The sequence below is a fragment of the Mandrillus leucophaeus genome, unplaced genomic scaffold (genome assembly GCF_000951045.1).
Source record: "Mandrillus leucophaeus isolate KB7577 unplaced genomic scaffold, Mleu.le_1.0 Scaffold287, whole genome shotgun sequence".
NCBI classification, from domain to species: domain Eukaryota; kingdom Metazoa; phylum Chordata; class Mammalia; order Primates; family Cercopithecidae; genus Mandrillus; species Mandrillus leucophaeus.
The window spans coordinates 2640561-2663556 of record NW_012102998.1 but is presented as its reverse complement, the minus strand read 5'-3'; the positions used below and the strand labels follow the sequence as shown (position 1 = coordinate 2663556).

Genomic DNA, 22996 nt, shown 5'->3' with positions numbered 1-22996 from the left:
AAAAAAGCCTTAAAAGTGTAAAAGACATTTTTAAATATAGAACTTTTACATCTCATTTAGATAAGAGGATAAAGCTATGCAAAGAGCAATTTTGAATACTAATGTCATAAAATGACTTATTTCACGCAAATTTTATTTGACAAATATTACCAAATCTTGTCAATACCTTTTTCTCTGATGAAAGAAAAGATTATATTGACATATGTACAAACGTATGTAAATTTTTAACAGATGATTTTCAGAGATGACCTTTGAGACTGTGTCTTTGGCTCCTCGGCAGCACTGTTTTGTGGATAACAGAATTTTTTGGTTTTTTTTTTTTTTTTTTTTTTTAGTGCCGTAAAGCAGGACTTGCTGTCTCTAAACACTATAAAGTTTACAAGCGTCCTAATTGTGGTCAGTGCCACTGCAGAATAACTGTGTGCCGCTTTGGGGACAATAACAGAATGACATATTTCTGTCCTCGCTGTCAAAAAGAAAATCCTCAACATGTTGACATATGGTAAGATATTGAATTTAAAGGGATACCATTTGCCCTAACCATCTAACTAAAAGGCTAATAATCAGAGAATATAACTGAATAACTGTCAGGCTATTCAGAAGAGAACATAAATCCAAAGTATTTTAGTCCTTGGAAGGAAATAGTAAATAACGTCACCAAAGAACCTGAAGGAGCCAAAGGTGATTTATGGACCAGTTCTGAATTTAGGTAGAAAATCTCTGGCTCAGGGAATAATATGTAGCCTTTACCTTTAACCTAGTTTGTAAAGTGAGTACCTGGAGATGTCAATAATTGGAAAAAAATGCAACTACCTTCAAAAGTCTCTGCTTCACTTAGAAATAATATTATAAAACACGAGCAAGAGATTTTTACAGATTGTATGTCTTGTTGGTGAAATAATAACACCACTTACTAAACTCATGTGTGGTGGTTCTGCCAGTTGCCGAGTATGTCTCTTCCAATGATACCTTCCAGAACTGGAGAAATAACCGCAGGACAGGTTTGAGGACTTACTGTGAGAGGTATTTGAGCTAAAACTCCATCAATCACCTGACCTGACTGGTGGTGGATCACAGCGACATTTTTGTCTCCTGGAATTAGTGCCAGTTCAGAGCCAGTGTCCAATAATCCTAAAAGTCTGATTGTTTCCTTTTTCCCCAATGTACAGTTACCTTGGTAACAGGCCATAGGACCTTTTGGGGAAATCTAAGAGAAAGATTATACAGTAAAAAGCAGCTGCATAGCAGTATGTGATTATAAGCCAGTAGCACCAGTATGATATGAAGCACATCGAATGCTGCACGGGTTCAGGGATATTAGAGGTTTCCATGTGCAGGAAGGTTGGGAAGATCTCAAAGAAAGCATCATTTGAATGGAGCTCCTTGTTCCACTCTTTCCCCCCTTCTCCCTACTGTACTTTTAAAAAAAGTATCATTTGAAATTTACTTTTAAAAATAGAATTTTGATTAAATGATAAAGCAAACAGTATTTAATTGGAACAAAGGAGCATGGCCACAAACCTTGAATCATTAATAAACATGGCATGGTGGAGGGATGATGAGAATACTGGCCAACCCCTACAGAGGCTCCACGTTGTGGAACAGTAAAAGCTAGTTTTACAGGGAGGATGGGATCAAATGGTGGTGGTCATTAGTAGTTTGGGGAATGGTGTTAACGGTCTTTCCTAAATTAGTGCATTAAGGACTTTTAGCTGATTGTAGCAGTTAACATGGAAATCGAAGAGACTGAAAACACATGTAAAGAAGCTGGTGCAGAGTAACAGGCAAACGATGGTTACCAGCCTGGGGTCAAGACACTGGACATGGTACCCTAGTAAAACTTTTTAAAAGTCAACAAGGACTGTGGCAGATTTGATAGGTAGGAAAATGCAAAAGTCTTCAGGACCAAATGATAAAAATAGTCACATTGTGGGTCTGGGAAAATGGGCTGCAGCAGTGCAGATGCAGTGCGTGTTAGATATGGGAAAGAGCCGTGGAATATCCAGGAAGACGTGTCTTAGGGGCTGCGATCCAGGATGAGAGAGGCTGTCGGCACAGTGCTGTTGATTGAAGCATTCCAACTTCTCAGTTCACTAAGAATGGAAAAGGAAATGAGCCAAGGTCTGAGCTTCAGCAAATACCTATAACTACAGAGTGGGCAGGAAAGAAAAAGCAAAAGAAACAAAACTGTAGGATTGGACATAGGAAGAGACTCAGGGCACTACTAGGCTGTGGGAAACCCAGGAGGTGGGAGGGGCCATCATGTCTATAGAGCTCGGGAACAGGGGAGGGAGCTGGCATGCGAAGGAAGTCCCAGCTTATGTCTTCATAAGTATGTCTAGAGCTGCGTGCTCTCTCTTGGTGTCCTTGTGTTTCATTTTCTGCATCACTCTTCTTGTTCTCCAATACTTTTCTCTAAACCACTCTACATCTTCTACTCATCTGCTTCACCCCTTGTTACTATTATAGACATCTGAAATAGATTTAGATATTTATATATATATATGTATATATATAAAATACACACTTATGGTTATTTAATTTTTTATGAACATTCATCCATTTTTTTAGGAACAAGAACTTTCATAATTTTTTATGAACAGGAACTTTTTTTATAATATAGGTATACATTTATTTGACCAAATAACTAGATACTGCATTGAACACAATAGCTGGCAGATAGAAGACCTTCAATATATGTCTACTGAATAAATGATTAATGTTCTGTATTGGTTTTCTATGAATTGATATCTTTTGAGATTAAAAAAATTATCAAATAATTATGTTATTTATCATATAAATACTTGTCAATGTCAAAGGTTCTTTTGAAACTAGATTTCAAAGACCCCACAATTCCCCAAAAGAGACCTATGAGTTAGGGAAGGCTGTGCTCAAAATGTTCTGGGCCTTGTAATCCCTCTTCCCTCCTGACCTGATTCTGTTTTCTACATTGGCCCTCAGCTTGGAATTTTGTTTGATGAACCAACTATACACTGCGAAATAAATGTTTATATATTTTAAAAAGCTTGAAAACCGGGACGATATGCCCTGTTCCTAGATTTTTCTGTGAATAAGTACATCCCATTTATTTTCTGGAGGAGTATTTGAACCTTTTTTATGTTGACTAAATTTTCTCATTTTAATGTAAAGTCATTTCAAGTTAAGTTGAAGTCTGAAAAGGCCACTACCAATTATTTAAATCCTCCTGTTTCTTCCGTCACTGAAAGCTTACTGAATTCCTCATGAAGGCCTCCCCCAATTTTCCAGTTTCCACTGATCATATCACACTTTAAATACTGATACTATTTATTGTTGGGTTTTGTTTGTTTATTTGTTTGTTTGTTTTGAGTCGGACCCTCAGAATCTCACTCTCGTCACCCAGGCTGGAGTACAGTGGCGCGATCTCGGCTCACTGCAGCCTCTGCCTCCCAGGTTCAAGTGATTCTCCTGTTTCAGCCTCCCTAGTAGCTGGGATTACAGGAACCCATCACCATGCCCAGCTAATTTTTGTATTTTTAGTAGAGACAGGGTTTTGCCATGTTGGCCAAGCTGGTCTCAAATCCCTGAGCTCAAGTGATCCTCCTGCCTTGGCCTCCCAAAGTGCTGGTCCGTGTGAGCCACCATGCTCCGCCTATTGTTGGTTCTTAATTATTTGCTAGCTAATATAATTTATGTATGTGAGTATTATTTCCTTTAAAGAAAACGAAGGAGGTAGTCTTTACCTTTCATTAGGGACTTTACATTTTTTTTGTTATTTACTTTATTTATTAGGGCCTACTGTATGCCAGGTACTGGGAATACACAGACAGAATAGAACACAGCCTCTCAAAGTGCTCAAGGGCTAATGTGAGAAGTAAATGGTAAATAGATAAAGCACCGTGATGGACTTGCTGTAAAGGGACTTGTTTATCCTAAGGGGAATGGAAGTATGGAGGAAGAAACACTTAAGTCTACCTAGGAAGGACAAGGAAGTCTTTCTGAAAGAGGCGGTCTTTGAGTTTAGTATAGAAAGAAATAGTAATTCATCAAAGACAAGAGGTAGGAAAAGGATTTTCTGAAAGATGAAACAGCACATGGGAAAGTACACAGGGAAAACATTTGGAAAGCCGCCCACAGGGAGGATATTTTGTTCCTTCAGGAGCACATATTCAGGTCTCTAGAAACCATCTAGTTTGGAAATGTGGCAATAGTTGGTTGCCAGTCAATGAGAATTTAGTGCTGTCTGCAAACCACTCTTTAAGCACATGTAACCTGGCAGAAATTTTTGAGGGCATGGAGCAGTTAGAGGGCACTTGAGAGACATAAGAAAACCTGTGATGGGTTAGTCTTGGTAGGATAAACTTGTTCAGGGGAAAATCTGATTGTGTAGTTGTCATGTTTAAAACGTAATTTGAAGGTCTTGACTACAGTGAAACCCACCTCAACGTCTCATAAACAAAAATGGCAATTTATGGGTCATGTAGCCAAAATGAATATTGGAGTAATTCACAGAATTAATAGAAAAGCCGTAGGGACCAGAGCCTTGGAGGCTGGAACCCATGAAGGTGACCTTGGCTCTCCACAGACAGAACAAGTAGAGAAAAGGTGGGTCTAAGCTGCTTCCTGTTTAAGCCCCTTACCGCAAGCTTCATGATAATAAATTATTTCTGGTTTCAGCAAAAGAACTATATTCTTGAGGGCTTCTGGGAAGTTTTGGTGCTCCAAGAAGAAGGATTCAAAGTAGACTGAATGAAATAGCAGTCATATATTGATTAAAATAGAAGCTGGACAGCAGCTTTTTATTCAAGCCTTTAAATGCCACTTTATTTTGCATAACTTCCTTTTTAGTTTTATTAACATTTATATTGGTATTTTTTTTTTAAATCTACTTTGTTTAGACAAAGAAAAATCAATTGCTTCCCATGCCAAGGACTTGTTTCCACTGAGAAATGCAGAGATACCTTAGAGCAGGGGTCTCCAACCCCCAGGTCACAGAACGGTACTGGTATCAGTACATTAGCGCATGAGCTCCGCCTTGTGCCAGATCAGTGGGGGCCTTGCATTCTCATAGCAGCGTGAAACCTATTGTGAACTGTGCATGCGAGGGATCTAGGTGCCAAGCTCCTAAGCCTGCTGATCTCCCCCACACCCCACCCAAGCCCACCACGCCGATGGAAAGATTGTCTTCCACAAAACCAGTCCCTTGTGCCAAAAGAGTTGGGGACCGCTGCCTTAGAGGCACTGCCGTTCCCCACTTGTGTTTTATGCCCCTCCCCATTTCCCACGCTAGGGTAGTCTGAGATGATAGCTAAATCTGATAGTATTCGCGATCACTGGGAATGCATGGAGGGAGGCAGAAAGGTCCAATGGAGAGCCTTGCTGTTGCCTTAACTTTGATGATCAAAAGAAAAGGATCCCATTAAAGAGAGGTAGAAGAAACAGAGCTATAGGATCAAAGATGGGAAGTGATGGAGAGAATTAAATTCAACTGAGTCAGCTGGCACGGTGACTCATGCCTGCAATTCCAACACTTTGGACAGCCGAGGCAGGAGGATCACTTGAGGCCAGGGGTTCAAAACCAGCCTGGGCAACATAGCAAGACTCCATCTCTAAAAATAAAAATAAAATTAGCCAAGCATGATGGTGCATGCCTGTTGTCCCACCTACTTGGGAGGCTGAGGCAGGAGGATCACCTGCCCATGAGTTCGAGATCACAGTGAGTTATAATCACTCCACTGCACTCCTGTCTTTAAAAAGATTAAAATTTTAAAAATTTAAAAATAATTCAGCTGAGTTAGGATGAGGCTTGAAGAAGGCTATTTTATTGGACCTCTAGGAAATAGGTGATTTTCAAGAAAGCAGTTGTAATCAATATGTAGGGGCAAAATTTGTTCATTAAGCCTATATTTATTGAATATTTATGGAGTACTATATTCCAGTGGGAGGAGATCTTTTTAAGAAAAACTTGGCCGGGTGTGGTGGCTCACGCCTGTAATCCCAACACTTTGGGAGGTCAAGGTGGGCGGATCACCTGAGGTAAGGAGTTCCAGACCAGCCTGGCCAACATAGCAAAACCCCGTCTCTGTACTAAAAATACAAAAAATTAGCCAGGCGTGGTAGCATGTGCCGGTGATTCCAGCCACAGTAGCAGATAGTGACGGGAGAGGGCTCATTTTTAATAGGGTGGCAGATAAGTCCCTGGGGAGGACATTATTGAAAAGATCTGATGACTTGTAGCAATCTGAGGGTGGGAGAGAAAATTCGAAGACGGTAACCCAGAAAAGCATGAAGCCTCTGAGTAGTTCAAGGAAGAGAAAGAGGGCGTGTATGACTGAACCAAGCAGAGGGAGTGAGAGACAGAGGGAGCCTCTCTGCTTGGGAAGGACCAAGGAGCATGCAGTCAGCTTGGCCAAGGAAAGATTCTGAGTAGAATGGGGAACCTTTGGAGGGTTTTGAAAGGGCGTGAAATAACTGACTTACGTTTGAAAAGATTAATCACTCTGGCAACTGTTGCCAGTACTTTGAGCTGGGAAGCCACTGGGAGATTTTGAGCAGGAGGGCAGCATGAACTGACTTGGGTTTTCCGAGGATGATTTGGGCTGCTGTGTGGATTAGTGACTGTCGTGGAAGCAGAGTGAAGCGGCAGCATTGAGGACTCAACAGTAGTGCAGGTGGTAAATGCTGGTGACAGGGAAGAGAGAGGAGGTGGTGCGAAAAAAAGGTTGAATTTAGGATAACTTTGGAAGTTGAGGTATGGTTAAGGCCAGAAACTTGTATAATTTAAGGGGCCTTATTTATGAAAAACAATAAAAAATTATGACTACAACATTAGGTCCTAATGTGAATATTTAGAATAAGAAATCACAACAAATTATATTTTTTAAACACCACAAACATCAGAAAAAATGAGATATTATTAGTTCACTGCCTGACACAGCTGTGTAATTGTGTTCCTTCATGTTTTTGGCTGCAAACTCCTTGATTGCCTTTTCATATGACCACCAACAATATCATTACATCTTTTATTATGACTAGATGAGAAAACTTTTAGCTTCACAATTGGCTGTTGATAGTGACACATCTCCAGCTTCCTCTATCTTTTCTTTAAGCAGTGCTTCTTCCCTGTAAGGAAACCCTGAGAGCAGTGCCTTTCAAACTTTAGGGGTACCAGCATTTTCTGAAGGGCTTGTGAAAACACGGATTGCCGGGCCCCACCCCCAGAGCTGGGGATTCAGTGGGACCGGGGAGGGGCCTGAGAATCTGCATGTCTAACACATTCCCACATGATGCCCATGCTGCTGGCCTGAGGACTTCACTTGGAGAACCCCAGCCCTTTGATCTTCCTCAGGTGCCTCAGGTCCCCCCCTCTGCCAGGTTGTTTGTGAGTTAGGGTGGGAGGTATTAGGGGCAGAGTGGCCTGGCAATCTGGATTACGGTGGCCTGTGGGCACGGAACGATGCCATATCTCTTGTTCAGGTCCTTCTCAAGCTTCAGGGCAGAGTCCACCTGCTCCTTGAGGTCACCAGGGCAATATTGTCCCTGGGCACTGAGCAGATGTGAGGTGACGCTGGCAGCATCCAGGCACCAGGACTACCGCTGCCTGCAATCCTCTGAGACCCCAGTGTGTGGTTGAGTTACGGCTCCCATTCTCCATGCTGCCCACCCCAGTCCACAAAGGACACATCAAGCCAAGGAAAACTAAACTTTTGCTTCATGTAAATTTGCATCTGCAGCAGATCCCACAGGATTTGCTGATGGACTGAAAGTGGGGTGTGAGGAAAGGAAGTGTTAAGGATGACTTCTAGGTCTGGGCCCGATGAACTGAGTGATGCTGATGCCATTTCCTGACGCGAGATGGAATAGTAGAATTGCAGATTGGTGGGTCATGAATTTTATGTGTATTCGTTTCCGCTGGCTGCCATCATAAATTATGACCTTGGTAGCTTAAAGCAACAGAAATGCATTCACTCAAACGTTGGATGCCAAAAGCTCAACATCAGTTTCATTGGACCAAAATTAAGGTGTGGGTAGGACTGTGCTCGCTTTGGAGGCACTGGGGGGAATCATATTCCTTTCCTCTTCTCGCTTCCGGTGCTGCCGGCATTCTTTCACATGTGGCTACATCACTGCAACCTCTGCCTCTGTGGTCTCCTCACTGCAACCTCTGCCTCTGTGGTCTCCTTGCCTTCTCTTCAGTGTGTATCAAGTCTCCCCCTGCCTCTCTCTTATAAGGACACTTGTGATTGGGTTAAGGGGCCACCAGCTAATCCAAAATAACCTCTCTATGTCAGGATCCTTAATTACATCTGCAAAACCCTCCTTCTTTACAAAGTAACATTTATAGATTCCTGGAATTGTGCCCTATGTCTTTGGGAGGCCATTATTCATCCTACTACAACACATTAAGTTTGAGATTCTTCTTACACATTCAAGTGGAGATTGGGAAGAATTTATTATGAGTGATTAAGAAATGGAGCAGTAAGAAAAGGAAAGAATGTTTCCAAAGCCTCCATATGTAACAATAAAATTCTCCTTATGATCAGGGAAACTTATAGGACAGAAGAAGATGAAAATAGGGAAAAGTTGGAGCCCATGGAAAATGTAAAAGTCATTTAAATTGTGTTTAATTATAGATAAATGCATCACGCTGCCTTTCAAAGTAAGTTAGTAGAGGACAGAGATTAGGTCAAGTAAACAAATTCTGTAGAAGATCTGATGTTCCATAGGGATAATAAATACTGAGTGGCATTAAAAGTCAAGGTAGGTAAAGATAAAAGAATCCTAATGAGATGTATCTTACTTTCAGATTTTCTTATTCTATTTATTATTTTACCAGACACACCTGAATTTTAAAACTAGGGTAATTATATGTAAGGAACAAAATGTCACAGGAGACAAGGTTACCTTTGAAAGGCAAAGAACTCATGTTCTGAAATGTAAGATACACAGCCTTTACCTGGAAGAGCTTTTTTCGGTATTAATGTTTGGGATCATGAAGGGAATCCGTGATACTGCCATGGTTGCTTAACCATGTGACATGCTCTATATCCAGACCTATAGCTAGCTGTGCATTAGAGAGTAGGACTATGTCACAGCCATATAAAGGCATTTTGTGTAAAAATACATGTTCAATAAAGGACTTCAGATGGAGAATCATGATTTATGTTTGTGGCCAAAAATCAGAGTTTTATTGTTTGCTTGCTAATCTAATAATTGGCTATCCACCATGACACAGTTTTACATGAAGGGAAATAACACAAAGAAATATGTTTTTTCATCATTATGAATTAATGAATTTACATAGTGCTCAGCAGATATTGTAGAGAAATTCTAGAGTTTCCTGAGTTTTCTGTGCACATGAAGTAAATATAAAACTTTCACATCTTTCAATCCTCTAATTTGTGCACAGGTGTGTTTTCCCACAATTTAATTGAATAAAGGTATTTTCATTTTGTTTGGGAAAAAGTACCAATTACTTAAAATATTATTTGAGAAATACTTCCTAATGTGATATCAAATATTTTTAGTTGGTTAAAAAAAAACTACTCAATTGTTTGACTCTAAATAACTTTTATTTGATGTTTCTCACTTTAACAACAATTAGCGGGGTCCAGGTGAAAACATTTTACCCTGGACAGGTGCGGTGGCTCACGCCTTAATCCCAGCACTTTGGAAGGCTGAGGCAGGAAGATTATTTGAGGACAGGAGTTCAAGACCAGCCTAGGCAACATAGCATTCCAGCTCTACTAAAAATTTAAAAATTAGCCAGACATGCTAATGTGCACCTGTAGTCCTAGCTACTCAGGAGATTCAGGTACAAGGATTGTTTGAGTCCAGGAGTTCAAGGCTGCAGTGAACTGTAATGGTGCCACTGTACTGCAGCCTGGGTGACAGAGCAAGACCCCATCTCTACAAAAAAAAAAAAAAAAAAAAAAAGACTCTAAGATACAGTTCTAACTTCTAAGCAATAATAAAGAGATAGCATTGGGGTATTAATGGTTCTGTAATCATTTCTTAAATACCCAGACAAGAACAAGGCAATAATAACAACATTAATGATTAATTTAAAAAAATTATTTCTATAGCAGGCTACCGACTAGAAATACTATAATCAGTTGGCCATCTAGCAGGGTGGATCATGTTATGGACTCTGTGGCTCGGAAGTCTGAAGAGCAGTGGGCCTGTGTGGTGTGTACTTTAATCAATAAGCCCTCTTCTAAGGCATGTGATGCTTGCTTGACCTCAAGGCCTATTGGTAAGACTCAATTTTGATTTTGAGTTTGTTACATTTCTAAGAGGGTTAATTATACAAAGTCAAGAATATATCTTGCTCCATCTTGATATTCCATAAGTAAATAAAATTTCTTTCTCAAAAATTTAAAGGAATTGCCAGTTTTTACATGTAAACCATGCCAATATTCTGTTGAGTAATTTTTTTTTAACAGAGAGGGAAAGCATGTTTGTGCTATAACAGTATGTGCCTTTGTATCTCAAAAAAACGGAGATGATCACATCTGTTCTCTACTGTTTCTAATGAATTATTCAATAAAGCTTTGTTTTATGCAGATTTCAGCAACTTTCGAGTTTGTTATTCAGTGCAAGTGTTTCATAAATTGAAAGGGAGGGTTTCTGTAAGAATATCTTTGCAGGTGGAATAGAAAAACGCTGAATTTTTTATCTTCTGTATCCCCTCTACCCTTGTTATTAAAATCTTTACCCAGACAATTGTACTGATTTCATTGAAATCTTTCAAAATAACTCTTTATAGCTCACGATTTCATGCGTTTAAAGCATGTAAAACCTCAGAGGAAACCTGTGATTAAGAGCCATCTCATTGCTGCGGCTTCTATTGTGTTCTCAAAGTGTTATTTCTTTCTTCAATTAGAGATGAGAAAGTTCATTCCTGACTTATGCACCCCCGCATTGTGTCAAGTGTCATATTGTGGTTTGTTCCCTGGGCCGGAAAGGCAGACATCACCCCTTGCGTAGCTTTGCTGTGCTGCATCTCCTATTTCTACCTCTCCTTCTTCAGTATCCTTCAACAGAGACAGAGCCCACGGAAAAACACAATCTTAGGTTGCCACATTGATTTCAACATTCCGAAATGCATTTATATGTCTCATTAACTGTTTTCTTGTTAATGTTTCTGAGTCAGAAAGACATCTTAATGAAAATATAGAATGTATTATAGTATATGTTCCAAAATCCTAGGATACTCTGTTGAAACGTTGTATTTAATAGATGTTAAGTCTGGCCCGGTGCGGTGGCTCACGCTTGTAATCCCAGCACTTTAGCAGGCTGAGGCAGGCGGATCACAAGGTCAGGAGCTCGAGACCATTCTGGCTACCACGTGAAACCCGTCTGTACTACAAATACAAAAAATTAGCTGGGTGTGGTGGCGGGCACCTGTAGTCCCAGCTACTTGGGAGGCTGAGGCAGGAGAATGGCAGGAACCCAGGAGGCGGAGCTTGCAGTGAGCCGAGATCATGCCGCTGCACTCCAGCCTGGGCGACAGAGCAAGACTCCATTTAAAAAAAAAAAAATAGATATTAAGTTTTTGTAATTCATCTTTACTTGTTTTAAATAAGCCTTTCACTTTGTCTTGTCTTTCCTTGCCATTCCTGGTAGTCTAGAAACGGGTCTCTAACTGCTGACCTAATGCCTTATAGGATATCATCTCTTAATTACCACTTGTTAATACTTTGCCTAATATTAGCAAAACTGATAGCTGAATCACCTTTAAATGCTTAAACATAATAAAAAGCAAATATAAATCTGTGTTAAACCCAAGTCAGGGTTTCTATAAGTCAAAATTTTGCATTTTACATAATATTTCATTTCCTAGCCAGAAGATGATTAATTCTGACTTGTCTGAGCTAACTTGGTGTTATTAGTTCTATATATTAGTTCACTGTAATAAAGTGAAGTAAATGTTTTAATCAAATAAAAAGATGTTTCACATAATCAGTATGTTATATTTCTAGGACTATTGCAGAATTACTTCTCTCTCCTTCCAGATTCAGTGCTCAAGAATGAAGAAAATTCTACTGTCTTTAGCCACTTAATGAAGTACCCGTGTAATACTTTTGGAAAACCTCATACAGAAGTCAAGATCAACAGAAAAACTGCATTTGGAACTACAACTCTTGTCTTGACTGATTTTAGCAATAAATCCAGTACTCTGGAAATAAAAAAAAAGCAAAACCAGACACTAGATAAGGAGTTTCAAAACTCTCCTCCTACTAATATCTGTTTGAAGGATACACAGCACCCCTCCAAGAAGAGAACAAACAATATAACTCAACTCTCCAGCAAAGTAAACGTATCACCTACAATCAGGTCAGAATCCAAATTATTCAGTCCAGCACATAAAAAACTAAAAACAGCCCACTGCTCATCACCAGATCTTAAAAGCTGCAACCCTGGATATTCTAGCAGGTATGATGCTTTTAACCTTGGTCTTTAAGATAATTGCTTTTTTTTTTTTGTTAAAGACGAGGTCTCTCTGTCTCCTAGGCTACAGTGCACTGGTGTGATCTCAGCTCACTGCAACCTCTGCCTCCAGCATTCAAGCGATTCTCCTGCCTCAGCCTCCCAAGTAGCTGAGATTACAGGTGCCTGCCATCACACCTGACTAATTTTTGTATTTTCAGTAGAGATGGGGTTTTACCATGTTGGCCAGACTGGTCTCAATCCCCTGATCTCAAGTTATCCACCCACCTCGGCCTCTCAAGGTGCTGGGATTACAGACATGAGCCACCACGCCCGGCTGGTTGCATTAAGTTTTAAGAGGACAGAAATTGTCCCTTGCTAAGGAAGTTGAATTACTTTTGGTAACATGAATCAAACCCTAAAAGACTATTATAGTAGTCTGCCCCTTTTCCCTTCTCTAGATTATAATGTTAGAGAAGGGAAGGAAATAAAAAACATAATTTCCTACATGTATAAAAAGTTGGGTTTTTTGTTCTGAGAATAACTATACACATGATCAATACAGAATATTTGGAAAATATTGTACAGCATAAAGAAAAATATTTGTCACCCATAATCATACTGCTTATCAATAACCAGTTAGCATTTTTTAATATTTCCTTCCAATGAAAGATAGTCTTCCAAAAGGGGAACTATGTTTTATAAAAGTTTAGTTAGTATACTGTGTTTTAAAAGGAAGGGTCTGAGATACCTCTGGTGACCTTTCTGTTAAAGAACGTGGATGGATCTCAAACAGTCATGCGAGATGGTGTTTATTTTTATTTTTGTTTTTTTCTTTGAGACAGCATTTTGCTCTTGTCGCCCAGCTGGAGTGCAATGGCACAACCTCGGCTCACTGCCACAACACCTGGCAAATTTTTTTGTATTTTTAGTAGAGACAGGGTTTCGCCATGTTGGCCAGGCTGGTCTCGATCTCCTGACCTCAGGTGATCTGCCCACCTCAGCCTCCCAAAGTGCTGGGATTACAGGCATGAGCCACTAGGCCTGGCGTTGCTCTTTATTTTAACTGAAAGTCCTGAAAAGCCTGCTTGCTACTTTGTATCTGAAATTCAAGAGTTGTAATTGTAACTAATAAATACTACCAGAGCAGATCCATTTTATAGGACTTCCAGCTACATGTCCAGGAGAACACCCTCATTTTTGTGGCCTGTGATACAGAAATTTGAATACATAATGTCATCCTCTCTTTTCCTTAATGATTATTGGCAGCTCCTGAAACAATTTTCTATTGACCCTCCTTCCCCCTTGATCTGGCCCTCCCAGTCCCTTTATCTGGAATTCCTAACTATGGCAACCCGATGTTACATCTCCAACAGAGGACACATTTCTCCACCGTTTTCTTTTCTGAGCTGCTTTCTTTCTTCCTTCAGAAAGCAGCTGACATACATCCAGCATTTTTGAATAAGTGGAGAATTTATAACACACAAATAGAGGGTCCTCCTGCCATGTATGTCTTTTCTTGCCAGTGGGAGACAGGCAGACAAAGAGTTACAGTCATCCCTCAGTATCCTCAGGGAATTTGTTCCAGAACCCCCAGGATACCAAAATCTGCAGATGCTCAAGTCCCTGATATGAAATGGCATAGTCCTTGCATATAACATATGCACACCTTTTCATATATTTAAATCATCTCTGCGTTACTTCTTATAATACTGAATTCAATGTAAAGGCTGTGTAAATAATTGTTATACTGTATTTTCTTTGTATAATTTTTTATTGTTTCATTTTTATTATTTCTTGTTTCCAAATATTTTCGATCCAAGATTGGTTGAATTCATGGATTGGAAACCTGCAGATGTGGAGGGGTGTACTTTGGCTGGGACCTAGAGTAATCTCAGGTGGAATTGTGAGATTCACTGGCTTTTCCTCTTATTAACTATGCCTTTACTGATGGATAGATGCCTCCTCTTGGCAGTGGGATGAGGGTCCATTTGGTGTAAACTCCTAGAGCAACCTGTAGGAATCCTTAAGCTTATTTCATAACAAATTCGGAGACAGTCTTTGCTCAATAGATGTATTTACTCCGAGTTTCCTATTCCAACTCGCATTTCATCATCAGTTAATCCTGATGATTTATCCTTGACTGGCTTTTTTAATGTTTTGTTCATAATCATTTAGGGCTTAACTTTTGTTCATATGCTCACATTTGAATTAAGCTATGGGGGCTGAACTTTTAACTGACTGGATAAATTCACCACCTGTTCACTTTAACCCTAATTAATGCCTCATGGTGGAAGTTCATGAAGGAGTTAATTAAGAATGTTTGAGTTGGGAGGCTGTCCTGGAGGAGAAAAGCATTTCCAAACAGTCTTTTCTGTTCCGTGGCTTAAGTGGATAGTAGAAGTGATCATCTTAAAATATTGTGGCATTCGTTGTACCTGGATGAAATATCTTGGCATATTTTTATTCCCTTAGTGCTTTGTAGAAAATCTCAGACAATTTCACTAATGAATTAGGGATTTAAAAAAACATTAATGTAACCTTAAATTTAAATGATTTCTTCATAAGCCATTAGTAATAGGATCATATGATCAATCACAGTGCACCGCACTCCTTAGAAATGCTGCAGCCTGTGTGTGTATTGAATATAAGAACACCAGGACTGAGACTCCACAATCAATCAAGATCAACTAGCAGAATAAATGTCAAGTGATGAAATAAATTCACCCAGCAGCCCTTCTGCACCCAGCTACTTTACAAGGAATAAATTGCAAATTACTGTCATTTATTTCATTTTTCTCCTTGTCTGGCAGCTATAGTGTTCATCTTGTGGACAAGATGCCTAGCAGAAGCTCACAACATAATACTATTAAAGCAGGTGGTCCATTCATAATTTATAGCCAGTTTATTTTTTCTTTAATATTATATGATAATTACTTTGACTTTTGTTCTCTTAATTACAGTTCTCATTACCACACAATCCATGCAGCGTTGATGAGGCATATTTTCTGATTGGTCTTGAGATAGATGTGTATTCCATCCAGTTATTGGGTTATAAATTAGATGACTGAACCCATTTTTAAACAGTTAAGAATAATTACTAGAAACAGTTTAAGTTGTCGATCCAATTATTGTAAACACAGAGCAAAACACAGTGATGCATTTTCAAAAAATGCTTGTGTTTTAGGCTGAAATTTTTCCTGAGTTGATGCAAAGACTCACACAGAAGGGTGAAATGACAATAACAAAATCATTAATATTTTCTCACGTTTGCTGCCATCAGGGGTGTTGAAGATTTGTCTTAATCACAGTGCAAGTACTGACACCATGTCCTTGTCTCTGGGTTTGCTTCTGGGAGTTTTCAGTCTAAGGATTTCAGAACCACCTGGGACCATCCAGAATGAGTCATTTCACTTTTGTTTCAATTCTTGCAATAATCCCGTATGACAAAATCCACATTCAGTGAGACCGATTAATCCAAACAATTCAGACAATATATTTATTATAATGAATCACCCTATCTATAAAATGAGTTAAACCAAACTTGTCCAACCAAAGGCTTGTGGGCCGGTTGGCTTTGAATGCAGCCCGACACAAATTTGTAAACTTTCCTAAAACATGAGTTTTTTGTGTGATTTTTTTTTTAAGTTCATCAGCTATCATTAGGGTTACTGTGTTTTATGTGTGGCCCAAGACGTTTCTTCTTCTTCCAGTGTAGCCCAGGGAAGCCAAAAGATTGGACACCCGTAAGTTAAACTGTGATAAGTTGACCATGAAAAAATAATATTCACTTTAAAATTACAGACCTGTGCTTAGTAATGTCTTCCTTCTTGATGATAGTTTTTGTCTGGTCTCTTCAGTTTTATTTATTAATAAGTATTGAGAATCTATTATGCCTCAGGCATTGTTCTTGATTCTAATGACATGTACATGAGCAGACTATAGCCAGCAGGGCCAACTCCATCCCACCACCTGTTTGTGTAAAGCTTTATTTCCATTTGTTTAGATATATTCTGTGACTGCTTTTCGTGATGACAGACTTAGACCATAAGACCAGCAAGCCTAAAATATGTTATCTGAAAAGGTTTGCCAGCCCCTGATCTATTATATTAATAGATCGTTTGTAACCCAGCGTTAATATTCAAAATGATGGCCATGATCACTAAAATGAATGATTCTGTATGCTACGTTTAAATAAGAAATCTGCTACATTTTAGAAAGTTTTTAAATGATTAAAACAAAGAGGAACTAAGATGTCCTCAGTTAATCAGAACATTTAATTATCCTGGATAATGCTTTCTATCATAAAATTAAGATTAGCTGTGAATATTTAGAGCCAGCGTGATTACAGGTGGCATCAGTATTTTGGTTATATTACTTCAGTGCTTCGTAACTTAATGTGCATACGAATCACCTGGGAATCCTGCTAACATGCTGATTCTGATTCTGCAAGCAATCTGGCGTAGTAGCTAACAAACTCCGGGTGATGCTGATGCTTCTGGTCAGTGGACCACACTCTAAGTACCAAGATTGAACGTGGCTTTTTTTTTTTTTTTTTTTGAGACGGAGTCTTGCTCTTTCACCAGGCTGGAGTGCAAAGGCGCAATCTCAGCTTACTGCAACCTCTGCCTCCCGAGTTCAAGCAATTCTCCTGCCTCGGCCTCCTGAGTAGCTAGGATTACAGGCATGTGCCACCACGCCCGGCTAATTTTGCATTTTTAGTAGAGACAGGGTTTCACCATGTTGGCCAGGCTGGTCTTGAACTCTCGACCTCAGGTGATCCTGCCGCCTCAGCCTCCCAAAATGCTGGGATTACAGGCGTGAGCCACTGCACCCAGTCTGTGGCCATGTTTTTTACTTAATTTTTAAAGAAAGAAATGGAGTGGAAGGCAGAAATGAAGGCAGAGAGATGACATTTGGGCCTCTCCTTTCTACCGTAATCCTGCCTTCTACCTTGGCCCTTCTCCCCAGAAAAACCTTAAAATAGAGAATCCAAACCTCTCCCTGGATATGTGGAACCCTGGAGCTCTCTGGGTTGAAACAAGTAGGTTAGAAAATGTTCAACCGTTATCCAAAACAGCCACCTCTAAAATGATACATAAAACTGTTTTTATGTCCACACGATTTTTAATAAGAATGCATCATTTCATTAATTTTGTTAATATTCTTAATCTTTTCTGCTTTAATTTTGTTTAAGCATTGTTTATGAACCACTTGCTTTAATTGTGAAATCTGTTGACTTCTCTACAACTGTCTAGATTATCTGGCTTCTCTTGAAGTTAAATGTTGGAGGAGATTGGTGAACTGAAAGGTTGTGGAAAAGAGAAGTCCTTTGCCTCTCAGCTTTCCTATTTCTGATTTGGTATTACCCATGACTCTAAAATACAACCACCACCCCCTACCCTGAAAAAGGTACCATCAAAACAGTTGCTGGTGAAGTATTTAATGATAACGATGTATTTAGCAATGCCTACAGCTGCTCTTCTTTTACAAATGGCTACTGAAGAAACCTTCAAAAATTGCCCTCAGCATGTTTGAGTTCATCCCAGCAAACATTTTCAAAGCAGTATATTTAAGCATGTTATATAAATGAATTTCAGTCAGTTTCATCACAAATAAAAGATTGCTTTCTCTGAACATTTCAGTTAGATATAATGTATTCAGGCATCATGGAAACAAGTGTATAAATGCAGTTTAGGAAGCAAGGAAAAAGAGAAATCACCTTTGATTTTTAAGTATTTTCAGCAATTATTTAAGAATGATATTTTTGTTCTTTAGATATTTACCAAAAAGATGAGAACAGATTAACTGTTTTATCATTAAAAAGTTTTTAAAAATAGGAATATTAAGAGGGAGACTTCTGGTTTTAATGAATGTGAACACTTTCTCTTCAACTAGTTTATTAAAAAACTAATTCTCATAAAGGCCTCATTAAAATATATACAACATAGAAAATGTAAATAAGCTTCTTTTCAAAAAGAAAATTCTGTTTATACAGCTACAGTACAAGGCCAGCTTCTGGCCTGTGTACACCGGGTATGAGGACAACCTCCAAATCCTCTTGATCCTAATTGTAGGGGAGAATAAAGCTTCCCTGCTAGCTTTACCAAATTCACATTTTTGCTCTCTGCCAGGCAGCCTGTTTCTTGCAAGAATATGATTGCGACTATTAGAGTAGCCTTGATCAGAGAAAAGCATAGAAAATTGTCTTTAAAGTAGACAGCAGAGAGAGTGATTTCTATGGCCTTGTCAGAGCCATTGATGAGAGTTTGCTACCGATGAGAAAATAATTAGAGAATATTGTGACTAGCCACTTTGGGACCAGTGGGAATGGAGAACCTGGACTGGAGAATAGTTCAGAGGAAATAAAAGTGGCTACCGTGTAATACTGAGTAAGAAAAGAACAGAATATCAGAAATGAAAAATAAAATTTGATTTACTGGATGCACAATCCAGCTGCTTTTGTTCTTTAGAAATTTAAATTACGTGTTTTAGGTACATAGGTAACTTTGGAAATAAATTAGAATTACCTGGGAAAACAAAGAATAAAGACAGCGTTTGCATAATGACCTAATGCTAACGTGGTCCAGTTTTTGATAAAATTTCTTTGTACAAGTGAAATTCTGACATGTGGGGGCAAAGTGGTGCGAATGGTCCTTTAGCACTCCTATGCGGTGCTTACTTTGTAACCTGTCATTACAGTGAACTTCAAATTAATGTGACAGATGGCCCTGGTACCTTAAATCCTGACGGCCCTCGCTGCAGTAAACACAGCCGCCTCTGCATTCTCCGAGTTGTGAGGAAGGATGGCGAAAACAAGGGCAGGCAGTTCTATGCCTGTCCTCTACCTAGAGAAGCACAATGTGGATTTTTTGAAGTATGTGTAAGATTTATCTAGCGTACTAAAATGTAATGAAATGCTTTGGTTATTCATGTATAACAAATAGCAATACTTTCCTAGTTTTACCTTTTACCTTTAAATTTGAAATAACCATATTGGCATTCGGTCTAAAGCTTGAATGTTGAGTAGCTTAAAATTCAGATGTTCAGTCAAAAGAAATTTAATAAAATAATAGCTATTATATTGTTAGAGTGTATCATATTTATAGTCACAAGTCTAGAAGTGTTGCCCTTAGCTTGTAAAGTTAGAAAGACGCTGAGTGACTAGCAAATACTAGTAGTACATATGTGGCTAATAATCCAGGGTGAGAATTTGTTCTTCCTGACTTCAGTGCTACATCAAAACCTTTGCTTTATGCATTGGATAAAGGTTTATAAGAAAAACAACTTACATGCCTGGGATTTGCAGTAACCTTATCAAATCCTACTTAACCACACTTGACCCAAAAAAGTGATGGCAGAATAGCAATTTAGCTACAGGCGATTCCTCATGCCTTCCCAGTCTGTGGATATGTCCCTAAAGATGAACCTAAGATAGGAGATAAGAACCTCAGGTCCATTTAGTCAGTCTCACTTCCAGTATTCCTCAGTGTGAGCATCTCATCAGGCTGAGTGTGATTCTAATGGTCAGAGATGCATATTTTTTTCTAGTTACTCTTCATCTGAAATAGAACTGAAAAAAAGAAAATATTGATATGTTTCAGTGCTGGAGCAAAGATTTTCTGGTTGGACTTTTTGAAAAATCAAATGTCTGTCTTCAATGTGATACCTCCTTAAGGAATTTCCCAGGGAAAATTGGATAGTGATCTTAGACCTCAGTCTCTGAACACAATGTGACTCTACCCTACAAAATTCACAGATTTCCTCCTCAAGAAGCTTTTATAGATGTAATGGGAAAAGCAATATTCGTAGTATTGCTAAAAATATAATAGCCTTTTTCATATCTCTCTTGAGGTCAAAATTAGTAAGAATAATATAATAGAATCTGTCTAATTTAGTCTGGGTAAGTCTTTATTCGATGCTTTTCCTAAGGAAGTTTAATATTAAAATCATGACAAATCTTTGATCTTACAGGGTTTCTTGTTGTTGTTGTTTGGTTGGTTGGTTGATTTTTTTTTTTAGAGACAGGGTTCTCACTATGTTGCCCAGGCTGGTTTCAAACTCTTGTGCTCAAGCTATCCTCCCGCCTCAGCCTCCCAAAGTGCTGGGATTAAAGGCATGAGCCACCACACCTCGCCTGATCTTACAGTTTTAACTGAAACAGACCTATGGCAGGGATATTGGTGATTATAGCAAGATTTTGATAGTTTTCAATTATTCTTAATAAAGTGAAGAAACTTCTGTAAATATACCTTTAGACAAAGGGAAGCTCAGAATTACGGCCATTTTCTGCGTGATTCAAACAAATTTGTAAGAGACATGCTTCTTTTAGGATATGCTTCTTTTAGTTAGACATGCTTCTTTTAGTTGCCTTTTTTAAAGGCAACGACTAATGACTTGTCTATTTTACAATGTCAAATTAATGATAACAGCAGTGAAGATTATACAGCACTAATCGCATGTGCCTAGGGTTAGCCTGTACATCATGATAACTTTTATATAAACTTGTAAAATTTACCTTTGTTTCCTGCAGTGGGCAGATTTGTCCTTCCCATTCTGCAACCATGGCAAACGTTCCATCATGAAAACAGTGTTGAAGATTGGACCTAACAATGGAAAGAATTTTTTTGTGTGTCCTCTTGGGAAGGAAAAACAATGCAATTTTTTCCAGTGGGCAGAAAATGGGCCAGGAATGAAAATTATTCCTGGATGCTAATATCTGTAGATTCTCTGGCATTTAATCTCTTCAAACTGTGTGTAATGTTTGGTCCTCTTCTGTTTCTTAGAAAAGTTGTAGAATATCTATGATACATTGAAAAGTTACTGCAATATTTGAGAACTGTTCTTTTTTTTTCCTTTCCATCTTTGGTGCCATCTTTCCGTCATTGGCTATGTGTTTTCTTTTTGCCTTGATGAACGTTCTATGTGTTTCATCAGATACAGAGCGTATTCCATTTAGGATGTGTGTTTAATGCATTTAGTGATGACAATAAAGTGTTTTTAGTATGCTCTTAGTCTCTTGTAACTGTGGAGAAGCAGAGTTTGTTTTTTTTTTAGGAAAGGATTATGCAACACAATAAAATAAGATATTCTGTCTGTAGTAAATATATTTCTCATGTACAACCACTATTTATAATATATGATTAAAGATATTTCTTGTTTTATTAAATAAAATTTAAGAAATAAGATCTTCTTTGTGAACAAGTCTATTTTTAAAATTCTGTGCAACCAACATTAAGTTGCTGTTAGATGCTAGGGCTATGCCAAACCTTGTATGACTTCAAATTTGTGTTCTCATGTAAAGTGATGGGGACGCAGACTGTAAAAGTAACATCTAAGAAAAGAAGAACTTGGGTGTAGGTGTTTAAAAGAGAGGTTGATTTGTATTTTTCTAATGCCCTCTCCCCCCTGCTTTCATTTAAATTTTAGCACAGATCGCAATGATTGTTCCCCCTCAATAAAAAGTCACTCGTAAGGTGTTTTTGCATGCTTGTACAAAAAAGTCCTTTCAGAGCTGGTTGAATCTTTTTTTTTTTTTAAAGGACAGCATGAAGGTGGCTTGAACTACTTTCCCATTCTATCACTAATTTTTTTCATTCAGAGCTATAGAAGTTAATAGCATATGAAATTATTGGCAAGAACAAAACATATTTTATAGTTTTATAAGTATTTTGTTTTGACTCTACACTGAAAAGACAGGACCAACCTAGGATGAATGATCTTCACCCAAATTGCTCAACAGGGCAGTGACTCTACAGACCAGGAGCTGGACTGGACAGTTGACAGTCTTAGCTGCCCTGATGTGAAGTACGTAGGGAGTACATGAAGAAGGAAACTGCAAGCTGATAAACAGGAAAAAAGGTCTACTGCAAAAAGGACTTCCATAAAGTCTGGTCTCCAAAAATGTGCATATTAATTACACAGAAATGTAGGTAAATGAAACAATAGGTTATACAATAAACTTAGATCCCTATCCTAATAAGAAATGTTCAGGATCTATGTGAGGAAACTTTTTTTTTGAGACAGGGTCTCACTCTGTCCCCCAGGCTGGAGTGCAGTAGCATGATCTCGGCTCACTGCAGCCTCAACCTGTCGGACTCAAGCAACCCCCTAGCCTCAGCCTCCCAAGTAGCTGGGAATACAGGTGTGTGCCAGCATGCCAGGCTAATTTTTGTATTTTTTGTAGAGATGCGGTTTGTCCTACCGCCCAAGCTGGTTTCTTCTGGGCTCAAGAGATCCTCCCACCTTGGCCTTCCAAAGTGCTGTGGGATTACAGGTGTGAGCCACCACGCCTGGCCTGAAGAAACTTTCATCTGAGGCCCAAAGAACCAGATGCATTCTAGTTCAAACAAGCAAAAACAAGTTCTTGTTTGGAAAGAATGAGTGTTTAAATGACAGCATTCTTTCAGACTTCTATTATAACGAAATTTCTCATAAAAAATCGCAGTGGGGGTTTCTGCCTCCTTGTGTCCTGGTGAGCTCCAGCTGAACCCAACCTTCCCACAGATAACTCTAGATTCTGGACCAAATCAAAAGCACCGCTGGAGAGTGAACTAAAGCAGGCGGATTCTTGAAGGCTGTGAAA

At 38.9% G+C, this 22996-nt stretch overlaps 1 protein-coding gene across 1 annotated transcript in view; it reads left to right on the top strand.

The window, feature by feature from the left end:
• NEIL3 (nei endonuclease VIII-like 3 (E. coli)) overlaps window positions 1-21612 on the top strand; it is a 52812-nt gene extending 31200 nt beyond the window's left edge. The window contains exons 6-10 of the mRNA XM_011985556.1: window positions 336-502; window positions 10065-10234; window positions 11997-12417; window positions 19114-19288; window positions 20945-21612. Coding sequence (XP_011840946.1) covers window positions 336-502; window positions 10065-10234; window positions 11997-12417; window positions 19114-19288; window positions 20945-21127 — 1116 coding nt within the window. The 3' untranslated portion in view covers window positions 21128-21612. The remainder of the gene's footprint in view (window positions 1-335; window positions 503-10064; window positions 10235-11996; window positions 12418-19113; window positions 19289-20944) is intronic.
• The last annotated feature ends 1384 nt before the right edge of the window (window positions 21613-22996 follow it).